Source organism: Pseudophryne corroboree, chromosome 9, assembly GCF_028390025.1.
Source record: "Pseudophryne corroboree isolate aPseCor3 chromosome 9, aPseCor3.hap2, whole genome shotgun sequence".
NCBI classification, from domain to species: domain Eukaryota; kingdom Metazoa; phylum Chordata; class Amphibia; order Anura; family Myobatrachidae; genus Pseudophryne; species Pseudophryne corroboree.
Window position 1 is genome coordinate 315,841,946 of NC_086452.1, and position 26,115 is coordinate 315,868,060.

Consider the following 26,115-nt stretch of genomic DNA (forward strand, 5'->3'; position numbering starts at 1 on the left):
ACCACCTTAGGAAGAAACTGGGGACGAGTCCGCAGTTCTGCCCTGTCCGAATGGAAAATCAAATATGGGCTTTTGTAAGACAAAGCCGCCAATTTTGACAATCGCCTGGCCGAGGCCAGGGCCAACAGCATGGTCACTTTCCATGTGAGATATTTCAAATCCACAGATTTGAGTGGTTCAAACCAATATGATTTGAGGAATCCCAACACTACGTTGAGATCCCACGGTGCCACTGGAGGCACACAAGGGCTGTATATGCAATACTCCCTTGACAAACGTCTGGACTTCAGGAACTGAAGCCAATTCTTTCTGGAAGAAAATCTATAGGGCCGAAACTTGAACCTTAATGGACCCCAATTTGAGGCTCATAGACACTCCTGTTTGCAGGAAGTGCAGAAATCGACCTAGTTGAAATTTTTTCGTGGGGCCTTCCTGGCCTCACCCACGCAACATATTTTTACCACATGTGGTGATAACGTTGTGCGGTCACCTCCTTCCTGGCTTTGACCAGGGTAGGTATGACCTCTTCCGGAATGCCTTTTCCCTTAGGATCCGGCGTTCAAACCGCCATGCCGTCAAACGCATTCGCGGTAAGTCTTGGAACAGACAAGGTCCCTGCTGGAGCAGGTCCTTTCTTAAAGGCCGATGCCACGGTTCCTCTTGGAACAGACATGGTACTTGCTGAAAGCAAATCCCTTCTTAGCTCCCGAGGCCATTAGTCCTCTGTGAGCATCTCTTGAAGTTCCGGTTACCAAGTCCCTCTTGGCCAATCCGGAGCCACGAGTATAGTTCTTACTCCTCTATGTCTTATAATTCTCAATACCTTGGTTATGAGAAGCAGAGGAGGGAACACATACACCGACTGTTACACCCACGGTGTTACCAGGACGTCCACAGCTATCGCCTGAAGGTCTCGTGACCTGGCGCAATACCTGTCCCATTTTTTTGTTCGGGCGGGACGCCATCATGTCCACCTTTGGTCTTTCCCAACGGTTCACAATCATGCGGAAAACTTCCCGATGAAGTTCCCACTCTCCCGGGTGGAGGTCGTGCCTGCTGAGGAAGTCTGCTTCCCAGTCGTCCACTCCCGGAATGAACACTGCTGACAGTGCTATCACATGATAGCAGTTTTGCCACTGCCCTCCTGCTTCTTGTGCCGCCCTTTCTGTTTACGTGGGCGACTGCCGTGATGTTATCCCACTGGATCAATACCGGCTGACCTTGAAGCAGAGGTCTTGCTAAGCTTAGAGCATTATAGATTTGCTCTTAGCTCCAGTATATTTATGTGGAGAGAATTCTCCAGACTTGATCACACTCCTTGTGTGACTGCTCCCCAGCCTCTCAGGCTGGCCTCCGTGGTCACCAGCATCCAATCCTGAATGCCGAATCTGCGGCCCTCTAGAAGATGAGCACTCTGTAATCACCACAGGAGAGACACCCTTGTCCTTGGATATAGGGTTATCCGCTGATGCACCTGAAGATGCGATCCGGACCATTTGTCCAGCAGATCCCACTGAAGAGTTCTTGCGTGAAATCTGCCGAATGGAAGCGCTTCGTAATAAGCCACCATTTTTACCAGGACTCTTGTGCAATGATGCACTGACACTTTTCCTGGTTTTAGGAGGATCCCGATTAGCTCGGATAACTCCCTGGCTTTCTCCTCTGGGAGAAACACCTTTTCCTGGACTGTGTCCAGAATCATCCCTAGGACCAGCAGACGTGTCGTCGGAACAACTGCGGTTTTGGAATATTTAGAATCCACCCGTGCTGTCGTAGAACTACTTGAGATAGTGCTACTCCGACCTCCAACTGTTCTCTGGGCCTTGTTCTTATCAGGAGGTCGTCCATTTTCTTTGAAGACGAATCCTCCTTTCGGTCATTACCTTGGTAAGGACCCGGGGTGCCTTGGACAATCCAACGGCATCGTCTTGAAACTGATAGTGACAGTTCTGTACCACGAACCTGAGGTACCCTTGGTGAGAAAAGGCAAATTTTGGGACATGGAGGTAAGCATCCCTGATGTCCCGGGACACCATATAGTCCCCTTGTTCTTTGCTATCACTGCTCTGAGTGACTCCATCTGGATTTGAACCCTTGCAATTGTTCAAATTTTTCAGATTTAGAATAGGTCTCACCTAGCCTTCAGTACCACCATATAGTGTGGAGTAATACCCCTTTCCTTGTTGTCGGAGGGGTAATTTTATTATCACCTGCTGGGAATACAGCTTGTGAATTGTTTTCAATACTGCCTCCCTGTCGGAGGGAGACATTGGTACAGCAGACTACAGGAACCTGCGAGGGGGGAAACCTCTCGACATTCCAATCTGTACCCCTTGGATACTACTTGTAGGATCCAGGGGTCCTGTACGGTCCCAGCGTCATGCTGAGAACTTGGTAGAAGCGGTGGAGGGCTTCTGTTCCTGGGAATTGGCTGCCTACTGCAGTCTTCTTCCCTTTCCTCTATCCCTGGGCAGATATGACTCTTATAGGGACGAAAGGACTGAGGCTGAAAAGACGGTGTCTTTTTCTGCAGAGATGTGACTTAGGGTAAAAAACGGTGGATTTTCCAGCAGTTGCCCTGGCCACCAGGTCCCATGGACCGACCCCAAATAACTCCTCCCCTTTATACGGCAATACATCTTTGTGCCGTTTGGAATCTGCATCACCTGACCACTGTCGTGTCCATAAACATCTTCTTGCAGATATGGACATCGCATTTACTCTTGATGCCAGAGTGCAAATATCCCTCTGCGCATCTCGCATATATAGAAATGCATCCTTTAAATGCTCTATAGTCAATAAAATACTGTCCCTGTCAAAGGTATCAATATTTTTAGTCAGGGAATCCGACCAAGCCACCTCAGCTCTGCACATCCAGGCTGAGGCGATCGCTGGTCGCAGTATAACACCAGCATGTGTGTGTATACTTTTTAGGATATTTTTCAGCCTCCTATCAGCTGGCTCCTTAAGTACGGCCCTATCCGTAGATGGTACCGCCACTTTTTCTGATAAGCGTGTGAGCGCCTTATCCACCCTGAGGGGTGTTTCCCACCGCGCCTTAACTTCTGGCGGGAAAGGGTATACCGCCAATAATTTTCTATCGGGGGAAACCCACGCATCATCACACACTTCATTTAATTTATCTGATTCAGGAAAAACTACAGGTAGTTTTTTCACCTCACACATAATACCCTTTTTTGTGGTACTTGGAGTATCAGAAATATGTAACACCTCCTTCATTGCCCTTAACGTGTGGCCCTAAAAGAAAATACGTTTGTTTCTTCACCGTCGACACTGAAATCAGTGTCCGTGTCTGGGTCTGTGTCGACCGACTGAGGTAAATGGGCATTTTACAGCCCCTGACGGTGTTTGAGACGCCTGGACAGATACTAATTTGTTCGCCGGCCCTCTCATGTCGTCAACCGGCTTGCAGCGTGTTGACATTGTCACGTAATTTCCATAAATAAGCCATCCATTCCGGTGTCGACTCCCTAGAGAGTGACATCACCATTACAGGCAATTTGCTCCGCCTCCTCACCAATATTTTCCTCATACATGTCGACACACACGTACCGACATACAGCACACACATAGGGAATGCTCTGATAGAGGACAGGACCCACTAGCCCTTTGGGGAGACAGAGGGAGAGTTTGCCAGCACACACCAAAACGCTATAATTATCCAGGGACAACCTTTATATAAGTGTTCCTTTTATAGCATTTTAATATATATACATATCGCCAAATCAGTGCCCCCCCTCTCTGTTTTAACCCTGTTTCTGTAGTGCAGTGCAGGGGAGATCATGGGAGCCTTCCCACCAGCCTTTCTGTGAGGGAAAATGGCGCTGTGTGCTGAGGAGAATAGGCCCCGCCCCCTTTTCGGTGGGCTTCTTCTCCGGAGTTTTAGATATCTGGCAGGGGTTAAATACATCCATATAGCCTCGAGGGCTATATGTGATGTATTTTTCGCCATACAGGTATTATACATTGCTGCCCAGGGCGCCCCCCCCCAGCGCCCTGCACCCTCCGTGACCGCGGTGTGAAGTGTGCTGACAACAATGGCGCACAGCTGCAGTGCTGTGCGCTACCTGATGAAGACTGAGAGTCTTCTGCCGCCTGGTTCCGGACCTCTTCATCTTCAGCATCTGCAAGGGGGGTCGGCGGCGCGGCTCCGGGACGAACCCCAGGGCGAGCCCTGTGTTCCGACTCCCTCTGGAGCTATGTCCAGTAGCCTAAGAATCCAATCCATCCTGCACGCAGGTGAGTTGAAAATCTCTCCCCTAAGTCCCTCGATGCAGTGAGCCTGTTGCCAGCAGGACTCACTGAAAATAAAGAACCTAAAAACTTTTTCTAAGCAACTCTTTAAGAGAGCCACCTAGATTGCACCCTTCTCGGCCGGGCACAAAAACCTAACTGAGGCTTGGAGGAGGGTCATAGGGGGAGGAGCCAGTACACACCATGTGATCCTAAAAGCTTGCTTTTGTGCCCTGTCTCCTGCGGAGCCGCTATTCCCCATGGTCCTGACGGAGTCCCCAGCATCCACTAGGACGTTAGAGAAATGGATTATGAGGTAATCCGACCTGTGTCCTTGCCCTGGTGGTCTAGTGGGGTCCCTGTACGGCCACAGTGTCCATGCCAGCGCGCGCGGTCCGTCTCCTAAAGACCGCGCCGGATCGCGATTTCCAGCGGATCTCGTCTGGGGGACCCTCTTACCTCCTCCCTTGATGCGGCCAGGTGATCCCAGAGAGCTTAGGCAGGTGTGTGTGCCCTAGGTGAAGAACCGGAGCCCTCCGCTGTAAGTACCCGGCAACCAGGGTGCGGGAGTATACAGCACCACCGGGGGAGGTGAGGGAGCCGCAGCATGATATGTCAGAATGACATATAGCACTTAAGTGCCTATGCTGCGTCCCTTGAAGCCTTCTATCTTCATAAAAGCTCTTTTCATAGCTGCCTGCACTGCAGACACCAACTTACAAACTGAGCTCCTGTGCACGGAGGCGGGGTTATAGAGGAGGCAGCGCTATGCATACTGGGAACAGTCAAAGCTTTTAGCCTGTTGGTGCCTCGGATCAAGATCGAACTGTACACCCCAATGTTATCCCAGTGTACCCTGCTGCAGAAAAAAAAACATATATCAAAGCCCAGTTCAGAGGGTGATGAAGCCGGATCAGTTCAGGTCTCCTGACAGTCTGGTCCCTCCCAGGGGACCATTCATCTTAATGCATATGGCAGCTAGTGTCTCTGTTCCTCCCTGCCCCTCTCTGTGTCCCAGCCCCCCAGTGGTGCAAGTAGAAAAAATGTCTTAAGGGTACTGCGCGCGCACAAAAATGGGTGTGGCCAAATGTCACATGGGGCGTGGCCAATGAAAATGGGGGCGTGATACACATATGGGGGGAGGGGCAGATACACGTATGACCCCAATAGTGCCAGATACACATTGCCCCACAGTGCCAGATATACATTGCCCCACAGTGCCAGATATACATTGCCCCACAGTGCCAGATATACATTGCCCCCACAGTGCTAGATAGAAAATGCCCCTACAGTGCCAGATTTACAATGCCCCACTGTGCCAGATATACAATGCCCCCACAGTGCTAGATATACAATGCCCCCACAGTGCCAGATTTACAATGCCCCCACAGTGCCAGATTTATAATGCCCCCACAGTGCCAGATATACATTGCCCCCACAGTGCTAGATATACATTGCCCCCACAGTGCCAGATTTACAATGCCCCCACAGTGCCAGATTTACAATGCCCCCACAGTGCCAGATTTACAATGCCCCCACAGTGCCAGATATACATTGCCCCCACAGTGCTAGATATACATTGCCTCATTCAGGCTGCTCCACGTCCCCTCCAACTGATGTGCTCCCTGCTCCGCCTCCTCCTAACGCGCGCGGCTCAAGCAGCCAGCCCCACTCTGTGCCCACTGCCGCGGGAGCGTGATGACATCACAATCACGCTCCCTGCACACTGGGTAGGGGAGGAGCAGCAGCGGCAGTAGCAGTACCCGGCCGGCCACAGAAACTGGTGAGCGCTACGCACATCAACGCTGTCAGCGGCGGCCCGGCGGAGTGGGTACGGCGTACCCGCGGCTAAACTCTTAAGGGTACGCCGTACCCGCCCACTTGCAGCACTGTAGCCCCCTGACAGCAACATACCATCACAGTCACACTGTCTCTGGAGAATGGGCAGAAAGAGAGGAGTATTCCCCAAGCGGCGAATCTGTGCAGTTGGGGCAGGTGGACATGGAATTCTGCTATGGGGCCCCAAATGGCATAGCTATGCCCCTGACTAGAATGCTTTAGTAATTAAAGGGTGTGGTATGATATGACTGTCAACATGTCGGCAGGATCATAATGATGACACTGACCATGTTGGCATGGTCATGTAGACTCTGATGGACTGTTGACATGTTAGAATGTTGACATATTGCTCCTGGAAGCTCAGCGAATGATAGGCCTATTTTTTTCCACAATTGTTCCTTAATTTTACTCTAATGTTTGACATATGGAAGAAGCATCTACATATTGTAACATAATATATAGACACTCCTTCCATATGTCATTGTCATAAATTATGGAAAACGTAAGGTATATAGGTATTTCTTGTTGAAGTTGCTAGAAAGGCTTAATACCAAATTTGCTATACAAGTGACCCAAAAATTTGCTTTCAAACTTAGTCTAAATGGTGTAATTTAGGGGAAGGTTTACTAAATGTTGTGTTTTTTTAAAGCAGGGGAGGAGAACCTTTTTTCTACTAAGGGCCATTTGGATATTTATAAAATCCTTCGGCGGCCATACAAAAATTATCAACTTAAAAATTAGCCTGCCCCCAGTAGATATACCCCCATTAGATATGACCCTTAGAAGCGCCGCTTACACACACACACATTAAAAGAAAAAAAAAAATAAGATTTTACTCACCGGTAAATCTATTTCTCGTAGTCCGTAGTGGATGCTGGGACTCCGTAAGGACCATGGGGAATAGCGGCTCCGCAGGAGACTGGGCACAACTAAAGAAAGCTTTAGAACTACCTGGTGTGCACTGGCTCCTCCCACTATGACCCTCCTCCAGACCTCAGTTAGGATACTGTGCCCGGAAGAGCTGACACAATAAGGAAGGATTTTGAATCCCGGGTAAGACTCATACCAGCCACACCAATCACACCGTATAACTCGTGATACTATACCCAGTTAACAGTATGAATTATAACTGAGCCTCTCAACAGATGGCTCAACAATAACCCTTTAGTTAGGCAATAACTATATACAAGTATTGCAGACAATCCGCACTTGGGATGGGCACCCAGCATCCACTACGGACTACGAGAAATAGATTTACCGGTGAGTAAAATCTTATTTTCTCTGACGTCCTAAGTGGATGCTGGGACTCCGTAAGGACCATGGGGATTATACCAAAGCTCCCAAACGGGCGGGAGAGTGCGGATGACTCTGCAGCACCGAATGAGCAAACTCTAGGTCCTCCTCAGCCAGGGTATCAAACTTGTAGACTCTTGCAAAAGTGTTTGAACCCGACCAAGTAACAGCTCGGCAAAATTGTAAAGCCGAGACCCCTCGGGCAGCCGCCCAAGAAGAGCCCCTTTCCTCGTGGAATGGGCTTTTACAGATTTAGGGTGCGGCAGTCCAGCCGCAGAATGTGCAAGTTGAATCGTGCTACAGATCCAGTGAGCAATAGTCTGCTTAGAAGCAGGAGCACCCAGCTTGTTGGGTGCATATAGGATACATAGCGAGTCAGTTTTCCTGACTCTAGCCGTCCTGGAAACATATATTTTTCAGGGCACTGACTACGTCCAGTAACTTGGAATCCTCCAAGTCCCAAGTAGCCGCAGGCACCACAATAGGTTGGTTCATATGAAACACTGATACCACCTTAGGAAGGAATTGGGAACGAGTCCTCAATTCCGTCCTATCCATATAAAAAAATCAGATAAGGGCTTTTGCATGATAAAGCCGCCAATTCTGATACACGCCTGGCCGACGCCAAGTCCAACAGCATGACCACTTTCCACGTGAGGTATTTTAGCTCCACGGATTTAAGTGGCTCAACCCAATGCGACTTCAGGAAATCCAACACCACGTTGAGATCCCACGGTGCCACTGGAGGCACAAACGGGGGCTGACTATGCAGCACTCCCTTAACAAAAGTCTGAACTTCAGGCAGTGAAGCCAGTTCTATTTTGGAAGAAAATCGATAGAGCCGAAATCTGGACCTTAATGGAACCCAATTTTAGGCCTATAGTCACCCCTGACTGTAGGAAGTGCAGAAATCGACCCAGCTGAAATTCCTCCGTTGGGGCCTTCCTGGCCTCACAGCACGCAACATATTTCCGCCATATGCGGTGATAATGGTTTGCGCTCACTTCTTTCCTAGCTTTAATTAGCGTAGGGATAACTTCCTCCGGAATGCCATTTTACTTCAGGATCCGGCGTTCAACCGCCATGACGTCAAACGCAGCCGCGGTACATCTTGGAACAGACAGGGCCCCTGCTGCAGCAGGTCCTGTCTGAGCGGCAGAGGCCATGGGTCCTCTGAGATCATTTCTTGGAGTTCTGGGTACCAAGCTCTTCTTGGCCAATCCGGAACAATGAGTATAGTTCTTACTCCTCTCCTTCTTATTATTCTCATTACCCTGGGTATGAGAGGCAGAGAAGGGAACACATACACCGACTGGTACACCCACGGTGTTACAAGAGCGTCCACAGCTATCGCCTGAGGGTCCCTTGACCTGGCGCAATATCTTTTTAGCTTTTTGTTGAGGCGGGACGCCATCATGTCCACCTGTGGCCTTTCCCAACGGTGTACAATCATTTGGAAGACTTCTGGATGAAGTCCCCACTCTCCCGGGTGGAGGTCGTGTCTGCTGAGAAAGTCTGCTTCCCAGTTGTCCACTCCGGGAATGAACACTGCTAACAGTGCTAACACATGATTTTCCGCCCATCGGAGAATCCTTGTGGCTTCTGCCATCGCCATCCTACTTCTTGTGCCGCCCTGTCGGTTTACATGAGCGACCGCCGTGATGTTGTCTGACTGGATCAGCACCGGCCGGTGTTGAAGCAGGGGTCTAGCCTGACTTAGGGCATTGTAAATGGCCCTTAGTTCCAGAATGTTTATGTGTAGGGAAGTCTCCTGACTTGTCCATAGTCCTTGGAAGTTTCTTCCCTGTGTGACTGCCCCCCAGCCTCGAAGGCTGGCATCCGTGGTCACCAGGACCCAGTCCTGTATGCCGAATCTGCGGCCCTCTAGAAGATGAGCACTCTGCAGCCACCACAACAGCGACACCCTGGCCCTTGGAGATAGGGTTATCCGCCGATGCATCTGAAGATGCGACCCAGACCACTTGTCCAACAGATCCCACTGGAAGATCCTTGCATGGAACCTGCCGAATGGAATTTCTTCGTAAGAAGCTACCATCTTTCCCAGGGCTCGCGTGCATTGATGCACCGACACCTGTATTTGTATTAGGAGGTCTCTGTCTAGAGACGACAACTCCTTGGACTTCTCCTCCGGGAGAAACCCTTTTTTCTTGTTCTGTGTCCAGAACCATACCCAGGAACAGTAGACGCGTCGTAGGAACCAGCTGCGACTTTGGAATATTCAGAATCCAGCCGTGCTGTTGTAGCACTTCTCGAGATAGTGCTACTCCGACGAACAACTGCTCCCTGGACCTCGCCTTTATAAGGAGATCGTCCAAGTACGGGATAACTATTTCGGCCATTACCTTGGTAAATACCCTCGGTGCCGGGGACAGAACAACGGCAACGTCTGGAATTGGTAATGACAAACCTGTACCACAATTTTGAGGTACTCCTGGTGAGGAGGGTAAATAGGGACATGCAGGTAAGCATCCTTGATGTCCAGTGATAACATGAAATTCTCCAGGCTTGCAATCATCGCCCTGAGCGATTCTATTTTGAACTTGAACCTTCGTATATAAGTGTTCAAGGATTTCAATTTCAGAATGGGTCTCACCGAACCGTCTGGTTTCGGTACCACAAACATTTTGGAATAGTAACCCGGCCTTGTTGAAGGAGGGGTACCTTGATTTCACCTGCTGGAAGTACAGCTTGTGAATTGCCGCCAGTACTACCTCCCTTTCTCCGAGGGCAGCAGGCAAGGCTGATGTGAGGTAACGGCGAGGGGGAGTCGCCTCGAACTCCAGCTTGTATCCCTGTGATACTACTTGCAGAAGCTAGGGATCCACCTGTGGGCAAGCCCACTGGTCCCTGAAGTTCCCGAGACGCGCCCCCACCGCACCTGTCTCCACCTGTGGAGCCCCAGCGTCATGCGGTGGACTCAGAGGAAGCGGGAGAAGATTTTTGATCCTGGGAACTGGCTGTCTGGTGCAGCTTTTTCCTTCTTCCCTTGTCTCTGTGCAGAAAGGAAGCGCCTTTGACCCGCTTGCTTTTCTGAAACCGAAAGGACAGTACCTGAAAATACGGTGCTTTCTTAGGCTGTGAGGAGACCTGAGGTAAAAAAAAATTATTCCCAGCTGTTGCTGTGGATACGAGGTCCCAGAGACCATCCCCAAACAATTCCTCACCCTTATAAGGCAGAATCTCCATGTGCCTTTTAAAGTCAGCATCACCTGTCCACTGCCGGGTCTCTAATACCCTCCTGGCAGAATGGACATTGCCTTAATTCTGGATGCCAGCCGGCAAATATCCCTCTGTGCATCCCTCATATATAAGACGACGTCTTTAATATGCTCTATGTTAGCAAAATATTATCTCTGTCTAGGGTATTAATATTGACAGGGTATCAGACCACGCTGCAGCAGCACTATTTATGCTGAGGCAATTGCAGGTCTCAGTATAGTACCTGAGTGTGTATATACAGACTTCATGGTAGCCTCCTGCTTTTTATCAGCAGGCTCCTTCAAAGTGGCCGTATCCTAAGACGGCAGTGCCACCTTTTTTGACAAACGTGTGAGCGCCTTATCCACCCTAGGGGATATCTCCCAACGTGACCTATCCTCTGGCGGGAAAGGGTACGCCATCAGTAACTTTTTAGAAATTACCAGTTTCTTATCGGGGGAACCCACGCTTCTTTACACACTTCATTCACTCATCTGATGGGGGAACAAAACACTGGCTGCTTTTTCTCCCCAAACATAAAACCCCTTTTATGTGGTACTTGGGTTCATGTCAGAAATGTGTAACACATTTTTCATTGCCGAGATCACGCAACGGATGTTCCTAGTGGATTGTGTATATGTCTCAATCTCGTCGACACTGGAGTCAGACTCCGTGTCGACATCTGTGTCTGCCATCTGAGATAACGGGCGTTTTTTGTTGTTGTTGTTTTTTTGAGCCCCTGATGGCCTTTGAGACGCCTGGGCAGGCGTGGGCTGAGAAGCCGGCTGTCCCACAGCTGTTACGTCATCCAGCCTTTTATGTAAGGAGTTGACATTGTCGGTTAATACCTTCCACCTATCCATCCACTCTGATGTCGGCCCCACAGGGGGCGACATCCCATTTAGCGGCCTCTGCTCCGCCTCCACGTAACCTTCCTCATCCAACATGTCGACACAGCCGTACCGACACACCGCACACACACAGGGAATGCTCTGACTGAGGACAGGACCCCACAAAGTCCTTTGGGGAGACAGAGAGAGAGTATGCCAGCACACACCAGAGCGCTATATAATGCAGGGATTAACACTATAACTGAGTGATTTTTCCCCCAATAGCTGCTTGTATACACATATTGCGCCTAAATTTAGTGCCCCCCCTCTCTTTTTAACCCTTTGAGCCTGAAAACTACAGGGGAGAGCCTGGGGAGCTGTCTTCCAGCTGCACTGTGAAGAAAAAATGGCGCCAGTGTGCTGAGGGAGTTAGCCCCGCCCCTTTTTCGGCTGACTTTTCTCCCGCTTTTTTCTGGAATTCTGGCAGGGGTAATTTATCACATATATAGCCCTGGGACTATATATTGTGATGATTTGCCAGCCAAGGTGTTTATATTGCTGCTCAGGGCACCCCCCCAGCGCCCTGCACCCATCAGTGACCGGAGTGTGAGGTGTGCATGAGGAGCAATGGCGCACAGCTGCAGTGCTGTGCGCTACCTTGTTGAAGACCGAGGTCTTCTGCCGACGATTTCCGGACCACTTCTTGCTTCTGGCTCTGTAAGGGGGACGGCGGCGCGGCTCCGGGACCGAACGATCGAGGTCGGGTCCTGTGTTCATTCCCTCTGGAGCTAATGGTGTCCAGTAGCCTAAGAAGCCCAAACTATCTCCAGTCAGGTAGGTTCGCTTCTTCTCCCCTTAGTCCCTCGCTGCAGTGTCTGTTGCCAGCAGATCTCACTGTAAAATAAAAAACCTAAAATATACTTTCTTTCTAGGAGCTCAGGAGAGCCCCTAGTGTGCATCCAGCTCAGCCGGGCACAAGATTCTAACTGAGGTCTGGAGGAGGGTCATAGTGGAGGAGCCAGTGCACACCAGGTAGTCCTAAAGCTTTCTTTAGTTGTGCCCAGTCTCCTGCGAGCCGCTATTCCCCATGGTCCTTACGGAGTCCCAGCATCCACTTAGGACGTCAGAGAAAACACAATACTCACCAGCCATGCTCCTGCTTCCGGACCGTTGCCCTCTGCCTGGCTGCCCGCACCTCAGAACTATGGGAGAGACGTCATGACATCTCTCCCATAGCACCGCACAGGCACACACGCATACTGCCAGAGCCGGAAGCCGGAGCTTAGGAGTGAGCTCCTGCCTCCGGCTGCTGCTGAGGGGAAGAAGCCGGGCACCCGCTAGTAACAAAATTTCAGTGGGCGCCCGGCATCTACCTTGGTTAGGTGAGCCTGGGTGGGCCAAATCAAGTGGCTTTGCGGGCCATATACGGCCCGTGTGCCTGAGGTTCCCCACCCCTGTTTTAAAGCAATCAGCAGTTAACGATAGGCATAGGCAAATGTGATTATTACAACATGTATTAAGTTATGTATGGCTCTTTTGTTTTTTATAACTTTTAAAAAGAATGTGATTTTACACAATATTTCCGATGTGTAGAAAATTGATACATTACCTGGAATATCTGCAAGTATGAAGGATGGAGCATATTTAGCTGGAGAATGCACAAGAACAGCTGCAATACATTGTGCACTAGCAATCTGTAAAACTTCTTCTCTGGATAGTAATATCTGTAACAAGAGATGTCTAATATGTAACTTATGTTGTGGCTCTTTTTTACATTCTAGTTTACTTATAGCTGCATATAAATATCTTACTTTTTTCAGCACAAGAGGTAGAGGATTCTGTGCTTGTAATGTGGGAGTATCTTCTGAATCTTCCAGCCATATTGATGAATTCATTACTATAGATACAAACTGGTCAAAACTCAACAACTGTTTCAATAAGCCTGCAAGAAAATCATACAGATTTATATGACTAACCTGTTAAAGACTACAAACATATACATTTGTTTCAATGGGATCAGTATGATATTCCAGGTGTCGGGATGCCAGTGGTCAGGAGACAGACGCCGGGATCCCGACAGTTGGGATCCCGACGGCGAGCAACATGTCCGCTCGCCACGATTCGGGCCCAGTGGCGATGGTTATATTTCCCCTCGGGTGGTGGCGTGGGCCACCACCCAAGTGGGTATTTCACAAGGTGTCGGGATGAGTGAGGAAGGAGGGGCACTCACTTCATCTAACGGTTTCTGTCTCAGTACATGCTACCCTAGAAGAATTCTGAGAGATCATTCCTTTAATGGAGGTCAACCACTCAGGCTCAATCATAGGGATCTGAGACAAGACAGTACATTCCTGTGTATATGGAATGGATTCCTCTGCAGCATATGACACAGAGTCTCTAGACATGGCTATGGGAGATAATAAACACCCATACACACACAGGGAATTGTAGACACAGTTTCCCCCCCAAGTATGCTACAGAGAGATACAGAGATTGGAGCCAACCCACACACAGCGCTTCCTGAGGTAGATATAACACAACTACCCAGCGCTTACTGTGTACCTTAATAGATGACACAGTATTTACACAGCCCCCCCTCCCCCTTCCTTCTGCAACCCCCTGGTACCGCACAGGATAGCTGAAGTTGAGTGGAGGGACTGTTTCCACTGTCAGCGTCTGTGTAAAGGAACTGCAGGCAGGAAAATGGCGCTGAACGCTGCTGGGTCTGCTCTGAGGAGAAGCACCGCCCCCTGAAGATGGCGCGTCTTCCCGCACAAATTCTTTATACTGGACTGAGGATTCTGTCGCTAGCCTGGGGATTCAGTCTCCGGTTAGCGTCTGTGACCAGTTTAGGGTATTTAGACGCTGGCTCATGAAGCCACTCATAGCGCCAACACTGAGTGCCGCTGAGCCTTCCCCGGAGCGCAGCCGTTCAGAGCTGCGCTTCTACCCTTGTGCCGCCATATCTCACCACCTCCTATCTTCTGGCTCTGTTAGGAGGTCGTGGCATGCTGCGGGAGTGAGTGGTCGCCTGGGGCGGCTAACGATCAGCACCCTCAGAAGCTCATTGTCCTGTCAGCAGAGATAGTGGCTCGGACCTCTCAGAGCGGACACTACTCCCCCCCTAAGTCCCTTGAAGCAGGGAGGCTGTTGCCAGCAGCCTCCCTGTGCCTAAACTCTAAAAAATAAAATAAAACTAGAAAATCTCCTATATATTTCCCCTAGCTGTGACCGGCTCCTCCGGGCATATTTTCTAAACTGAGTCTGGTAGGAGGGGCATAGAGGGAGGAGCCAGCTCACACTATTAAACTCTTAAAGTGCCAATGGCTCCTGGTGGACCCGTCTATACCCCATGGTACTAATGTGGACCCCAGCATCCTCTACGGACTACAAGAAAAGGATTTACCGGTAGGTAATTAAAATCCTATTTTTACCTCAATTAGGTGAGTCCAAGTACAGATGTGTCCTCCAAGGACATTGTATATCCTGACAGAGCTTACCGTATCGTTACACAGAAACCACCTCAAATGCGGACGCAGGCAGCGGTAGACCAATGCTCCCAATGCCCAGAATGATAAGGGAGAGCCAGCGGAGGGGAATAAGCAGGGGTAGTGGGAAGCAATACTCCAGCTACGCATAGTTATTGCAAGAATGTTGGGGCCGCTAGTGGGTGCATGAATATGCATGCACCTGTGACTATTACAGTGATTGCGCTGAGCCCTAGGACCCCTCACTTTAGAAAAACTGCGGTCTTACCTGTCCTTTGCTGGGTCCCATCGGAATGAAGGAAGGGGTTTGGCCACATAATAGTACCAATTCACATTACACCACACAGTACTGCCGATATTACACATTGCGCCAGGTAGAGTACGTTATACACACTGCACTGGGTAGAAAATGTTATACACATTGCAGCAGGTAGAGCACGTTATACACACTGCACCAGGAAGAGCACGTTATACACACTGCACCAGGTAGAGCACGTTATACAAGAGAAGGAAAATAGGTATACAGCGCTATTTGACACAGTGTATTCTAAAAAGGTAGGTATTTAATAATAAGTGGTTTTTTAATATCAATAAAATTTGAACAGTTATGTTTACAAACTAAAATATAATATGTCACAATAATGACTTCTGGTGGACTTAAAAATCTGTTAATACTGACACCAACTGGTGTGTTATGCACACATCAACATATTTGAAACCAGCACATATACAGTCATGCAGATGGACCAAATGAATAATAGTTCATCCAAGTGGATGTTGTTACCACGTCTGTGTTCCGTTTAAAGAGGTTCCCATAAAGTGCAAAGTCCGTATGGCAACGGCGACAATTGTAGGGGTCCTGGTTCACAGTTCACTCGGAACTCCGTGTTCCATTAAATGGGCTCTCCTATGGATATGGTAGGCAAAAGACAGTGCCTATAGGGGTCCTGGTTGACGGAGACAAGAAAGTGCAAGGTCCTGACTGTAGATGGTGGCGTGGTGATGGTGCTGGTCAGCAAATGTCCACACAGGTCTTGGCCTAACGCGTTTCGCTGCTCCAGGCAGCTTTATACCTTTGATAAAGCTGCCTGGAGCAGCGAAACGCGTTAGGCCAAGACCTGTGTGGACATTTGCTGACCAGCACCATCACCACGCCACCATCTACAGTCAGGACCTTGCACTTTCTTGTCTCCGTCAACCAGGACCCCTATAGGCACTGTCTTTTGCCTACCATATCCATAGGAGAGCCCATTTAATGGAACACGGAGTTCCGAGTGAACTGTGAACCAGGACCCCTACAATTGTCGCCGTTGCCATACGGACTTTGCACTTTATGGGAACCTCTTTAAACGGAACACAGACGTGGTAACAACATCCACTTGGATGAACTATTATTCATTTGGTCCATCTGCATGACTGTATATGTGCTGGTTTCAAATATGTTGATGTGTGCATAACACACCAGTTGGTGTCAGTATTAACAGATATTTAAGTCCACCAGAAGTCATTATTGTGACATATTATATTTTAGTTTGTAAACATAACTGTTCAAATTTTATTGATTTTTAAAACAACTTATTATTAAATACCTACCTTTTTAGAATACACTGTGTCAAATAGCGCTGTATACCTATTTTCCTTCTCTTGTTACTTAAAGGGTTTGACTACCCCTTACCTATACAGCTGCTGGGAAAAGCACACTCTTCACAGCGCCTGTATATATACTTGATATATATTTTTTTTTCTTCAGAGCACGTTATACACACTGAACCAGGTAGAGCATGTTATACACATTGCACCAGGTAAAGCACGTTATACACATTGCACCAGGTAGAGCACGTTATACACATTGCACCAGGTAGAGCACATTATACACATTTCACCAGGTAGAGAACGTTGTACACATTGCGCCAGGTAGAACCCCTATACACACTGCACCAGGTAGAGCACGTTATACACACTGGACCATGTAGAGCATGTTATACACATTGCACCAGGTAGAGCACGTTATACACATTGCACCAGGAAGAGCACGTTATACACATTGCACCAGGTAGAGCACATTATACACATTTCACCAGGTAGAGCACGTTGTACACATTGCGCCAGGTAGAACCCCTATACACATTGTGCCAGGTAGATCACGTTATACACTTTCTGCCAAGTAGGGCACGTTTTACACATTGCACCAGGTAGAGCACATTTTACACATTGTACCAGGTAGCTGCACTTTATACACATTGCGCCAGGTAGAACCCCCTATACACATTGCGCCAGGTAGAACCCCCTATACACATTGTGCCAAGTAGAGCACATTATACACATTGTGCCAGGTAGAGCACGTTATACACATGCGACCCAGTGACTGTCAGACAGACAATCCCCGGCAGTTACGTACACTTAGCCAGGGAGCTGCGCCATGCCCGGACTCCATGGGGAATCCCCAGCGGCAGCCAATCCAGCTACCATTGGCATCACCCCCCGTGGAAACCCCCAGAAGCGGTCACAACAAGTCCAGCCAGCACCCACCGCGTGAACCACCCTGACCCAGCTGCTATAGCACATCCAACCACCACCCCAGACACTGTGGGAACCTCCCCTGAAAGCCCAGCCACCATCCGCTTGTCACTTACACTCACCCGCGGCGAGCTGAACCATGCCTGCACCCCAAGTGACCAGGAGAGGCGCCAAAGAGAAGAACTGGAAAGGCTCCACCTCCTCTTTTTATACCTTGCAACTGGGCCAGCATTAATCAATAATTCAAATGGCCACTAGGAATTGGCGTAGCGTGTCCCCAGGGACCCTCCCACTTTAGAAAATTGAGTCCCAGGTCCTTGTAATCAGATAAAATATGCACCATAGCGCGTTTTCGCGAACACTATATTAGCATATCAATAGGTGCTATTAGCTGCCTCCCGCAGCAAGAGTGTAAGAGGACACATCTATAAGTGCGAGTTGGCAAATGCATTTTTGGTCACAGACTTCCGCGTGAAAGTGCATACCTAAGAAATGTGAGCTCAAATTCAAAATGCCAAACTGCAGCACTCGCAGTGAGCGGTTGCAAATTTTCCACAAAATTTGACTAGAGATAAGTGAAGTCAAAAGTGGGAGACCTTCCTGGCGCCCGCAAAAAGTGACTCTTTTATTAGCAAAATCATCTAGACCAGTGGTTCCCAAACTGTGTGCCGTGGCACCCTGGGGTGCCTCAGAACACTTGCAGGGGTGCCGTGGATTGGTGGTCCAGGACCAATCAAAATTATTTCTGGTTAATGTAATGAACAAAACCAGAGCTGGTGGCAGCCAATCATAACATATGTGGTCAAACAGAGTAAAATCTTGTTCCTCACCACATAATGGAACCTAAAGATGACCTATAAATTCAATTTTTTATTTAATATTTATTTAAAAATGTCTTGCTAAGAATTTTTTGGCCATGGGGTGCCGTGAATAAAATTCTGATACTCTAGGGCGCCATGATTCCAAAAAGTTTGGGAACCACTGATCTAGACAGTTAGTGAGCATAAGGATAGTACTGGACACTTTTAAAAAATGTACAAAGCTGATTTGTGCATTTTTTAAATAAAGTAATTAATGGTAAAAAGCTTACAAATTTCATTTACGTACAAAGGAATTAAACAAAATATTCTAGAAAAAATGTGCTTTTGGTGTAATTTGAGGCGGCATTACTTTATTTTTTAAATAATCAGTAGCTATTTTTTTTGTAGAAATAATAGGATTTTAATACCTACCGGTAAATCCTTTTCTCTTAGTCCGTAAAGGATGCTGGGGATGCTTCAAGAACCATGGGGTATAGACGGTATCCGCAGGAGACATGGGCACTTTAAGACTTTAAAAGGGGTGTGAACTGGCTCCTCCCTCTATGCCCCTCCTCCAGACTCCAGTTATAGGAACTGTGCCCAGGGAGACGGACATTTAGAGGAAAAGGATTTATTGTTAAACCACGGTGAGCATTTTACCAGCTCACACCTTCAGTATGCCGCAGAACATGGCCTTCAACAGAACACCAGCCGACGGCATGAAGAAAATGCAGCAATACGCTGACATAACCGTAACACAACCTATGTGTGTAAACACAACCAGTAACAGCATAACGCATGCTATGGCCTGAATATCATCAGCAACAGGCTGACTTAAACACAACACACCATGTGTGTAAACATACCCAATGACTGCAGACAGTACGCACTGGGACGGGCGGCCAGCATCCTCTACGGACTAAGAGAAAAGGATTTACCGGTAGGTATTAAAATCCTATTTTCTGATACGTCCTAGAGGATGCTGGGGATGCTTCAAGAACCATGGGGTTTATACCAAAGCTCTAGAACGGGCGGGAGAGTGCGGATGACTCTGCAGCACCGACTGACCAAACAAGAGGTCCTCCTCAGTCAGGGTATCAAACTTGTAAAACTTTGCAAAAGTGTTTGAACCCGACCAAGTAGCTGCTCGGCAAATCTGTAATGCAGAGACCCTTCGGGCAGCTGCCCAGGATGAGCCCACTTTTCTGGTAGAATGGGGCTTCACCGATTTCGATAACGGCAATCCAGCCGTAGAATGAGCCTGCTGAATCGTATTACAGTACCAGTGTGCAATAGTCTGCTTGGAAGTAGGAGCCCCAATCTTGTTGGAAGCCCATAGGACAAACAGAGCCTCTGTTTCCCAAGTCGGCCCTTCTGGCGACTTAGATTTTTAAATCTCTGACCACATCGAGAGACTTCGATTCCGCCAAGGCGTCAGTAGCCACAGGTACCACAATAGGCTGGTTTACGTGAAACGATGTGTGAATGCCAAATTGCTTTCTCACAAATATTTAAAATGCACGCTCTAATATATACTGCAGACGCCAGGCGCATCTTATTACCATATCCCATGAATGTGCGCTATATATCGCAAAACACTGCATCCCATTAGAGAAAACAATACACCCACACATTATCTGAGTTCCAAAGCTCATTGATGTATATATTTGTTATTAAAAGGATATGGATTCAATATATTACAAAGTACAGTATACCTATAGTTACATGGTTACACTCACACAGTAAGCAGTTAAAACATACAGTTACAATTACATACAGTTACAGGCCAGCGATAAAATTACCATATCTTTCAATGCATCCTCCTCTTAATATCTCTCTCAGCAAATAAATACAGGAACTGATCTGGCAATAACTCCATCATCGTCTAGTCCAAAACACAGCAACTGACCTCCTGTGTGATCAGCAATGTGTTATCTAGTTTTTGGGGGAGGGAATTTACTCATTCATGATGAGTCACTAGTCTCTTTGTATATGCTAAACAGGTTCAGCCTTGGGGACGTCCAAAGGGGCTGGCCTGAGCTTCCTGTCCACTACCTGAGTGGAATATCTATTGTTCTAATAAAAGTGATTTTAGCTTTTATACATTTAATCATAATTATTTGTTGCAATGTCCTACAACTTAACAAGTATCAAATGAATCTACACATTAATCTGCTTGCTTTAATACCAAATGACAGGTGTATCTGGTCTCGTTCAAATAATACACATACATGACATTACTTCATTATATAATTTTAAATCATCATGATGTCTGGCGCTTGATATTATTATAATTATGTACTGCATGAAATAAGTGTCGAATCCATCTCTGTGGCATGTCCGTGTAAATGCGTGTGTTACCATATATTGCTGTGCTCGCTGAGCGTATTTGCAAGTATAGCGACTCATATGTGTGTAGTTTGTATGTTCTTTTTATGTAATATTTTTTACTTCGACAGTCCACCCTTTGGCAGTAAACAATAACTGCTATCAATTATTAACATAAGAAAAAAAAAATATTTCATACAATAATCTGTGACCTAGACACAAGTATGTATTAATTTTGCAAATCAGATACTTGACTATATTTGGGGAAGACAGGGAGGAGGACGAGACATTCTCTATATGCACTCGGCGGTCACGAGACCACTGGTTCGGTGTGGGACAACATTCAACCAATAGAGTATGCTGGAACAGTGCTTTGGCCTATAATGTCTGATTTGCGACGAACATTTCACACATACATGTACCTACGTCTTTGTACACTGATGTTTGGATTCGATTGAGGTTCTGCTGGGTAGATGAAGAAGACACAAACAAATCGTGACAGTGACATATAAAATTTTCATGATCTACATATTCCTATCATTTTTTGAACATTGTTTCCATTTCTGGAACGTATGCTAGGTCTGTTTACTCATTGAACAAGGGTTATAAGTAGTGTCCTTTCTTAATAACATAAACCTTCGGAGTTCGGGGAGAGCCACTCATAAACCTTTCTTCCACATATATTAATGAACTCTTTATCTGCAATGTGTGAATAGCCATTGTCTGATTGTTCCTGATTACCTCTGAACTCCATAACTACTAGAACTTTGATTTTAATCTGACTTTAACAAACTGATCGGCTAATCCTGGGATCCTATAAGGAAATCACTCCTTCCTCCAATACCAGTTCTAGTCCCACACTTGACTACTCGTAAAAAAAACTCGCAAAAATAGAATATCCTGAAAGAAAATGTTTGTCAGCGGGAAAGAGAGAAAAGAGAAATAGAACAAAATAACTCTTGGTCATAACAAATCAATTACAATGACTGGTCTTTCTGCAATCCTTTAGTACGCTCAGGTAGTGTTCCACAGTGCCGCCTCTCAGTCTTCACGGAACAGAGTCTCTGGTGATACTTTTGCGATCTCACTCCATTTACGAGTTCCTTCCGGACTACCGACTTTCCTGCAATGGGAATCGTGGACCCAAGTCTCTCTCTCGGCTACTTTTACTGGGATAGTGCTGTCAACAAAACTTGGTATGGTCCTTCCCACCTGTCTATTAGGCAACCTGAGCGTAAGAACAATCACACAGTCTCTTGGTTCACAATCAAGACAGTTAGTATTTGGCATATCAGCAATCAACACTTTCAAGTTCTTTTGTCAAGTTCTCAAATGCTGGTTAATCTCAATAAGGTACTGTACTGTCACCTCATTGGTGTATTTCTGATCATTCTGCGGATCAATCGTGACATGAGGTTGTCTTCCAAAAACACAAAAAAGACACAAATACCAAAACCAAAACAAAAACAAATTTCGAAGAGGGGGATTCATTGAGTGAAGATCTGGGAGTGGTTCCGAAGCTACATAATACTAGTGGCAGTATCTATGATCACAATAGTACAATTTCAAGCTTTGCTCCTACTTCTAGGGGTACCATTATCTACACACAAATTTCTGCGCAATTTTTCTTTGCGGTAAACACAGCAGCATCTGTGGCGGCAGGAAATGCCTCTACCCAGTTTGAGAAAACATCAGTGCACACCAATACATAACAATTCCTAAAGTGTGTTAACTGTACGAAGTCGATTTGTATTTCCTGAAAAGATCTGTCTGCAGGAGGGATATGGGATGGCTCTGTTGGTATTGCTTTACCAATATTCTTCCTTAAGCAAGCAAGACAGGTCATTGCTCTCTTACCTGCATGAGAATAGAATCCTGGCGCACACCAGTATGCTCTCATCAGCCTGCACATACCCTCTTTGCCTAGATGAGTCAGATCATGTGCCACCTCAGCTAGACTTGGAAGGTATGCTCTGGGGGCTACTGGCTTACCGTGTCCACCTGTCCACAGTCCTGAGGACTCCTGGTCATACCCCTTTGTCCTCCAGACTGCCTTTTCCTGTAGGGAACACAAATTTTTCATTTTAATTTACTATCATGTGTTTGCAATGTAGAGTACCATGATCATAACTCAAAAAAGAAAAAAGAAACATCTCTAGAGGAGAGAAAGAAGAAGAAAATGAAAAAGAAAATGTCAGGTTTGCCATTCACCAACAGGCATATCAGTGTCTATACAAAATTTCCCTTCACCAGTATTCCCATTCTCCACCCTTTGTGCATGACAAGGCACACTGCAGTAATACTGGTGTTATCGTGCTGTTGAGATATACTGGGTGCAGGCAGAACTCTGAAGGACCTAGGCATGTGGAGCTTGAACTGTAATTGGGTCTATGTATTGTACCACCCTGTGTGAACGCAAAAGATGAAGAGGAAACTGTAGAGAAACAGAATAGAGGTTGGTGACAGATGAGTTTGTAGAGGTGAAGAAGATTTTATAAAAATTTGACAACTGGATTGGGCACTACGGGGAAGTGATTCTCTACTTGGTCTACTCCCCTTAAAAAAAATTCTGTGTTTGTCGTATCGCTATTGGGACTATCCCATCCATCAATCCAGTGTCCTGTCCATCCTAAATTCGTAGGGAACCCGGTATCTGTGAGATAATTTCCTCTACCTGTGATGGACATGCATCTAGAACAGTAGAATGCGAAATTAGTCTTCGTGGGTGTCTAACATACTTTGTACTTCCTGAGCGGAAGCATAGTATATGTATATCATATCTAACAAAATTAAGTTAATCAGGGGCCATTTCTGCTAGGAAAAAGAAGCAAAAGTTTAGAGGCCCCATCTTAACCCCAGCAAGTTTTGTCAAAGGGTAATGTTGCATTTATTTTGTTCTTCCCATTAGCCGAATCTGTGTTTTCTATATGGCTTATGATTCCTTACTATATGTCCCTTGGTCCCGTCTATGTGTTTAATAATGTGGCTTGTGTTTTGTGTCTAGTGGATCTATATTGACTATGTGTCCTACTACTCCTACAATCTCTGGCAAAATGCCCTTCCTTCCTACAAGTGTAACATATTATTGACCATTAGGGATCTGGGGTTTGGACTGATGGGTCTTTCCTGTATGTGCCAGTATACTTACCGTCCTCAACCTCTCCACCTGTTGTTCTCTGCGCCTAGCACTATTCTTGTGATGTTCAATAGCACACTATCTAAGATTAGCTACTGTGACCCCTTTCCAGTTTTGCAAAGAAGTCTGCACCCTGACACTCAATGCCTTATTGAGCCCGTCCATTTGCACAGAGACAGCCACCTCCCATTTGCCGAATAAGTGTTTACCAGTGGTCTTATCCAGATGGAGAGTTTTCTATTACTGCAAGAGACAAAAACAACAACAAAAAAAGTTTAACAAGCTTCTAGGTCATGCAAAGTATTCATTCAATCCTTCTCATCCCGTATTAAGGGTCTGTACATAGTCCAACAAACATTTCCGAGCTCATCTTGACTAGGGGCATTACTAGGAATGAATACTTCTTATATGGTAACTGAAAGAAATAATCCGGGGGTAACCTTGTCTCTGTCCGCTTTCCTACTGGCAAATACTAATGTGCGGACAGGTTTTTTTTCTCCATTTCTGATGTTACTTTCTTGATTTTTTTTTTTGATTTTTTTGTGTTTTACTATATATGTACACGAATGATACCATACTTACCTGTTCCACTGGTCTCAGCCACTTCCCCTACAGGCTACTGCTCTTCTTTTACCGGTTGGCTACTCCTCTGGGTGCATGAGAAATGGCTAAAAAACAATCAGGTCACCTTCTCCTCCTAAATAAAACTTCAACATTCATTAGTACATATATAGGTTACAGTCATATTTTTCATATTTTTATTATTTTCTATAGTGTGTATGCTGGCCGTAACTGCTTCCACATCTACGTTGGCGGTGTACTTGCATTCTCTTTTTTTCTTCCTACTTGTTTATTGTTGCTACAAGTTCAAACAGTTCTTATATTTCCATTCTTGTCTTATATAACTTTGGTTAGACATACCACCTGCAATACCTTAGGATCAAACTCACCAACCCCTCTTGCTGCCACAGGTTTAAACAATTTGTATGTCTGACCCTTTGTTTTCTGGATTTTATCAGACATATCCTTATCCTTAAGTTCTACAATACCTCTGGTTCAAAGCTGCCCACCCTAGGGAATGGTATCCTGTCTTTGTCAGTCATACATAACCATTCATTGCAAAAAGCCTCCGTGTGTGAACCATACTTTTCACACATAATAAACCTTGCGACCCTCTCGGTCGCAATTCTGACCTTCTCGATCCCGAGTCTGACCTTCTCGGTCCCAACTCTTCTTCAGCCTGTACTCTAGCTGTCACGATCCGGGTATCTGGACGCCATTACTTACCCTTCAGATGCCTCCTAAGGCGGGCTCAGCGTTCCAGGACCGGATTCCGCTGTTCCTGAGTTTCCACATGCAGAGTGGTGTTTTCATCAGCCGCGGCCTCCGCTGTGCCCGCGTGGTTAAATGTGCATCTATCAGCCTGGCGTCTCCTGTCTCCGGTGGCCGGCGCCGCCATTACTGTTTCCCAGACCACATGGATTACAAACCAAACTTCCCTCCAAGTGTCTGCATGGGCGCAGCCATCTTGGATTCTGTCATCTGATCATTTCCACCAATCTGCTGTCTGTGTTGTTGATTTGCATAATTGCCTAGCCAACCCCTTCCTTGCTGCAGGTATAAGTAAGCTGTACCTGAGCAAGGAAGACGTCAGTGCTTTGGTTGTCAAACCTAGTTCCTGTTTGTCTCTCTTCTATGATTGTCTTCCAGGTTCCAGCTCCTGTCTCAAGACTTCCACCATAGAGACCCGCACCAGCATTCCACCTGCGGTGTAGCCTGACTCTCCAATCCATTGTGGATTCATCTGTTTCCAGCTACAACACTACCTGCTTCCAGCCTCAGCTTCCAGCAGAGTACAGCTTCCCTTAAAGGACCGGTGTCCTTTCTACACTTTACCACTCTCCACCGGAATTATTATTTCTCCGCTCTCAAGTTCTACATTTCAGTTCACATTTCATCGCTCCCAAAGTTCATTTATTATTTAACTGGTTCCAGCCAGTATCCACTCCGTGCTAACAACAGTCTGGTTCCAGCCAGTATCCACAGCAGCTGTTTTACCTTCAGCAACCCAGCTCTTCCTGGAACACCAGCTGGTACAATCCTGGGTTATCTCCATTGCTACAGCCGGGCCTGGTAAGGACTTTCCATCTAGAAGATCATAAGAACTATCTCACACTACCAGTGCCCTGTGGCTCCTGCCATGCTGTAGTACTCAGGAACTGTATTTATTCTTTGCTGACTTTTACGTTTTCTTTTATTGCTGCTGTGATGCGGAGTTGTCATAATAAACATCATTGACTTTTATCTAAGTTGTCGTGGTCACGCCTTCGGGCAGTTATTATTCATGTTACTTACATGTCCAGGGGTCTGATACAACCTCCCAGGTTCCGGTACATCTCAGCCCCTACAAC

The 26,115-nt window shown here is 46.8% G+C and overlaps 1 protein-coding gene across 2 annotated transcripts in view; it reads right to left on the reverse strand.

The window, feature by feature from the left end:
- Positions 1–26,115, reverse strand: part of MEI1 (meiotic double-stranded break formation protein 1) — a 1,382,157-nt gene that overhangs the window by 964,177 nt on the left and 391,865 nt on the right. For both annotated transcript variants that reach the window (XM_063940445.1, XM_063940446.1), the window contains exons 7-8: positions 13,247–13,377; positions 13,045–13,159 (exon numbers count right to left, since the gene is read on the reverse strand). In XM_063940445.1, coding sequence (XP_063796515.1) covers positions 13,045–13,159; positions 13,247–13,377 — 246 coding nt within the window. The remainder of the gene's footprint in view (positions 1–13,044; positions 13,160–13,246; positions 13,378–26,115) is intronic.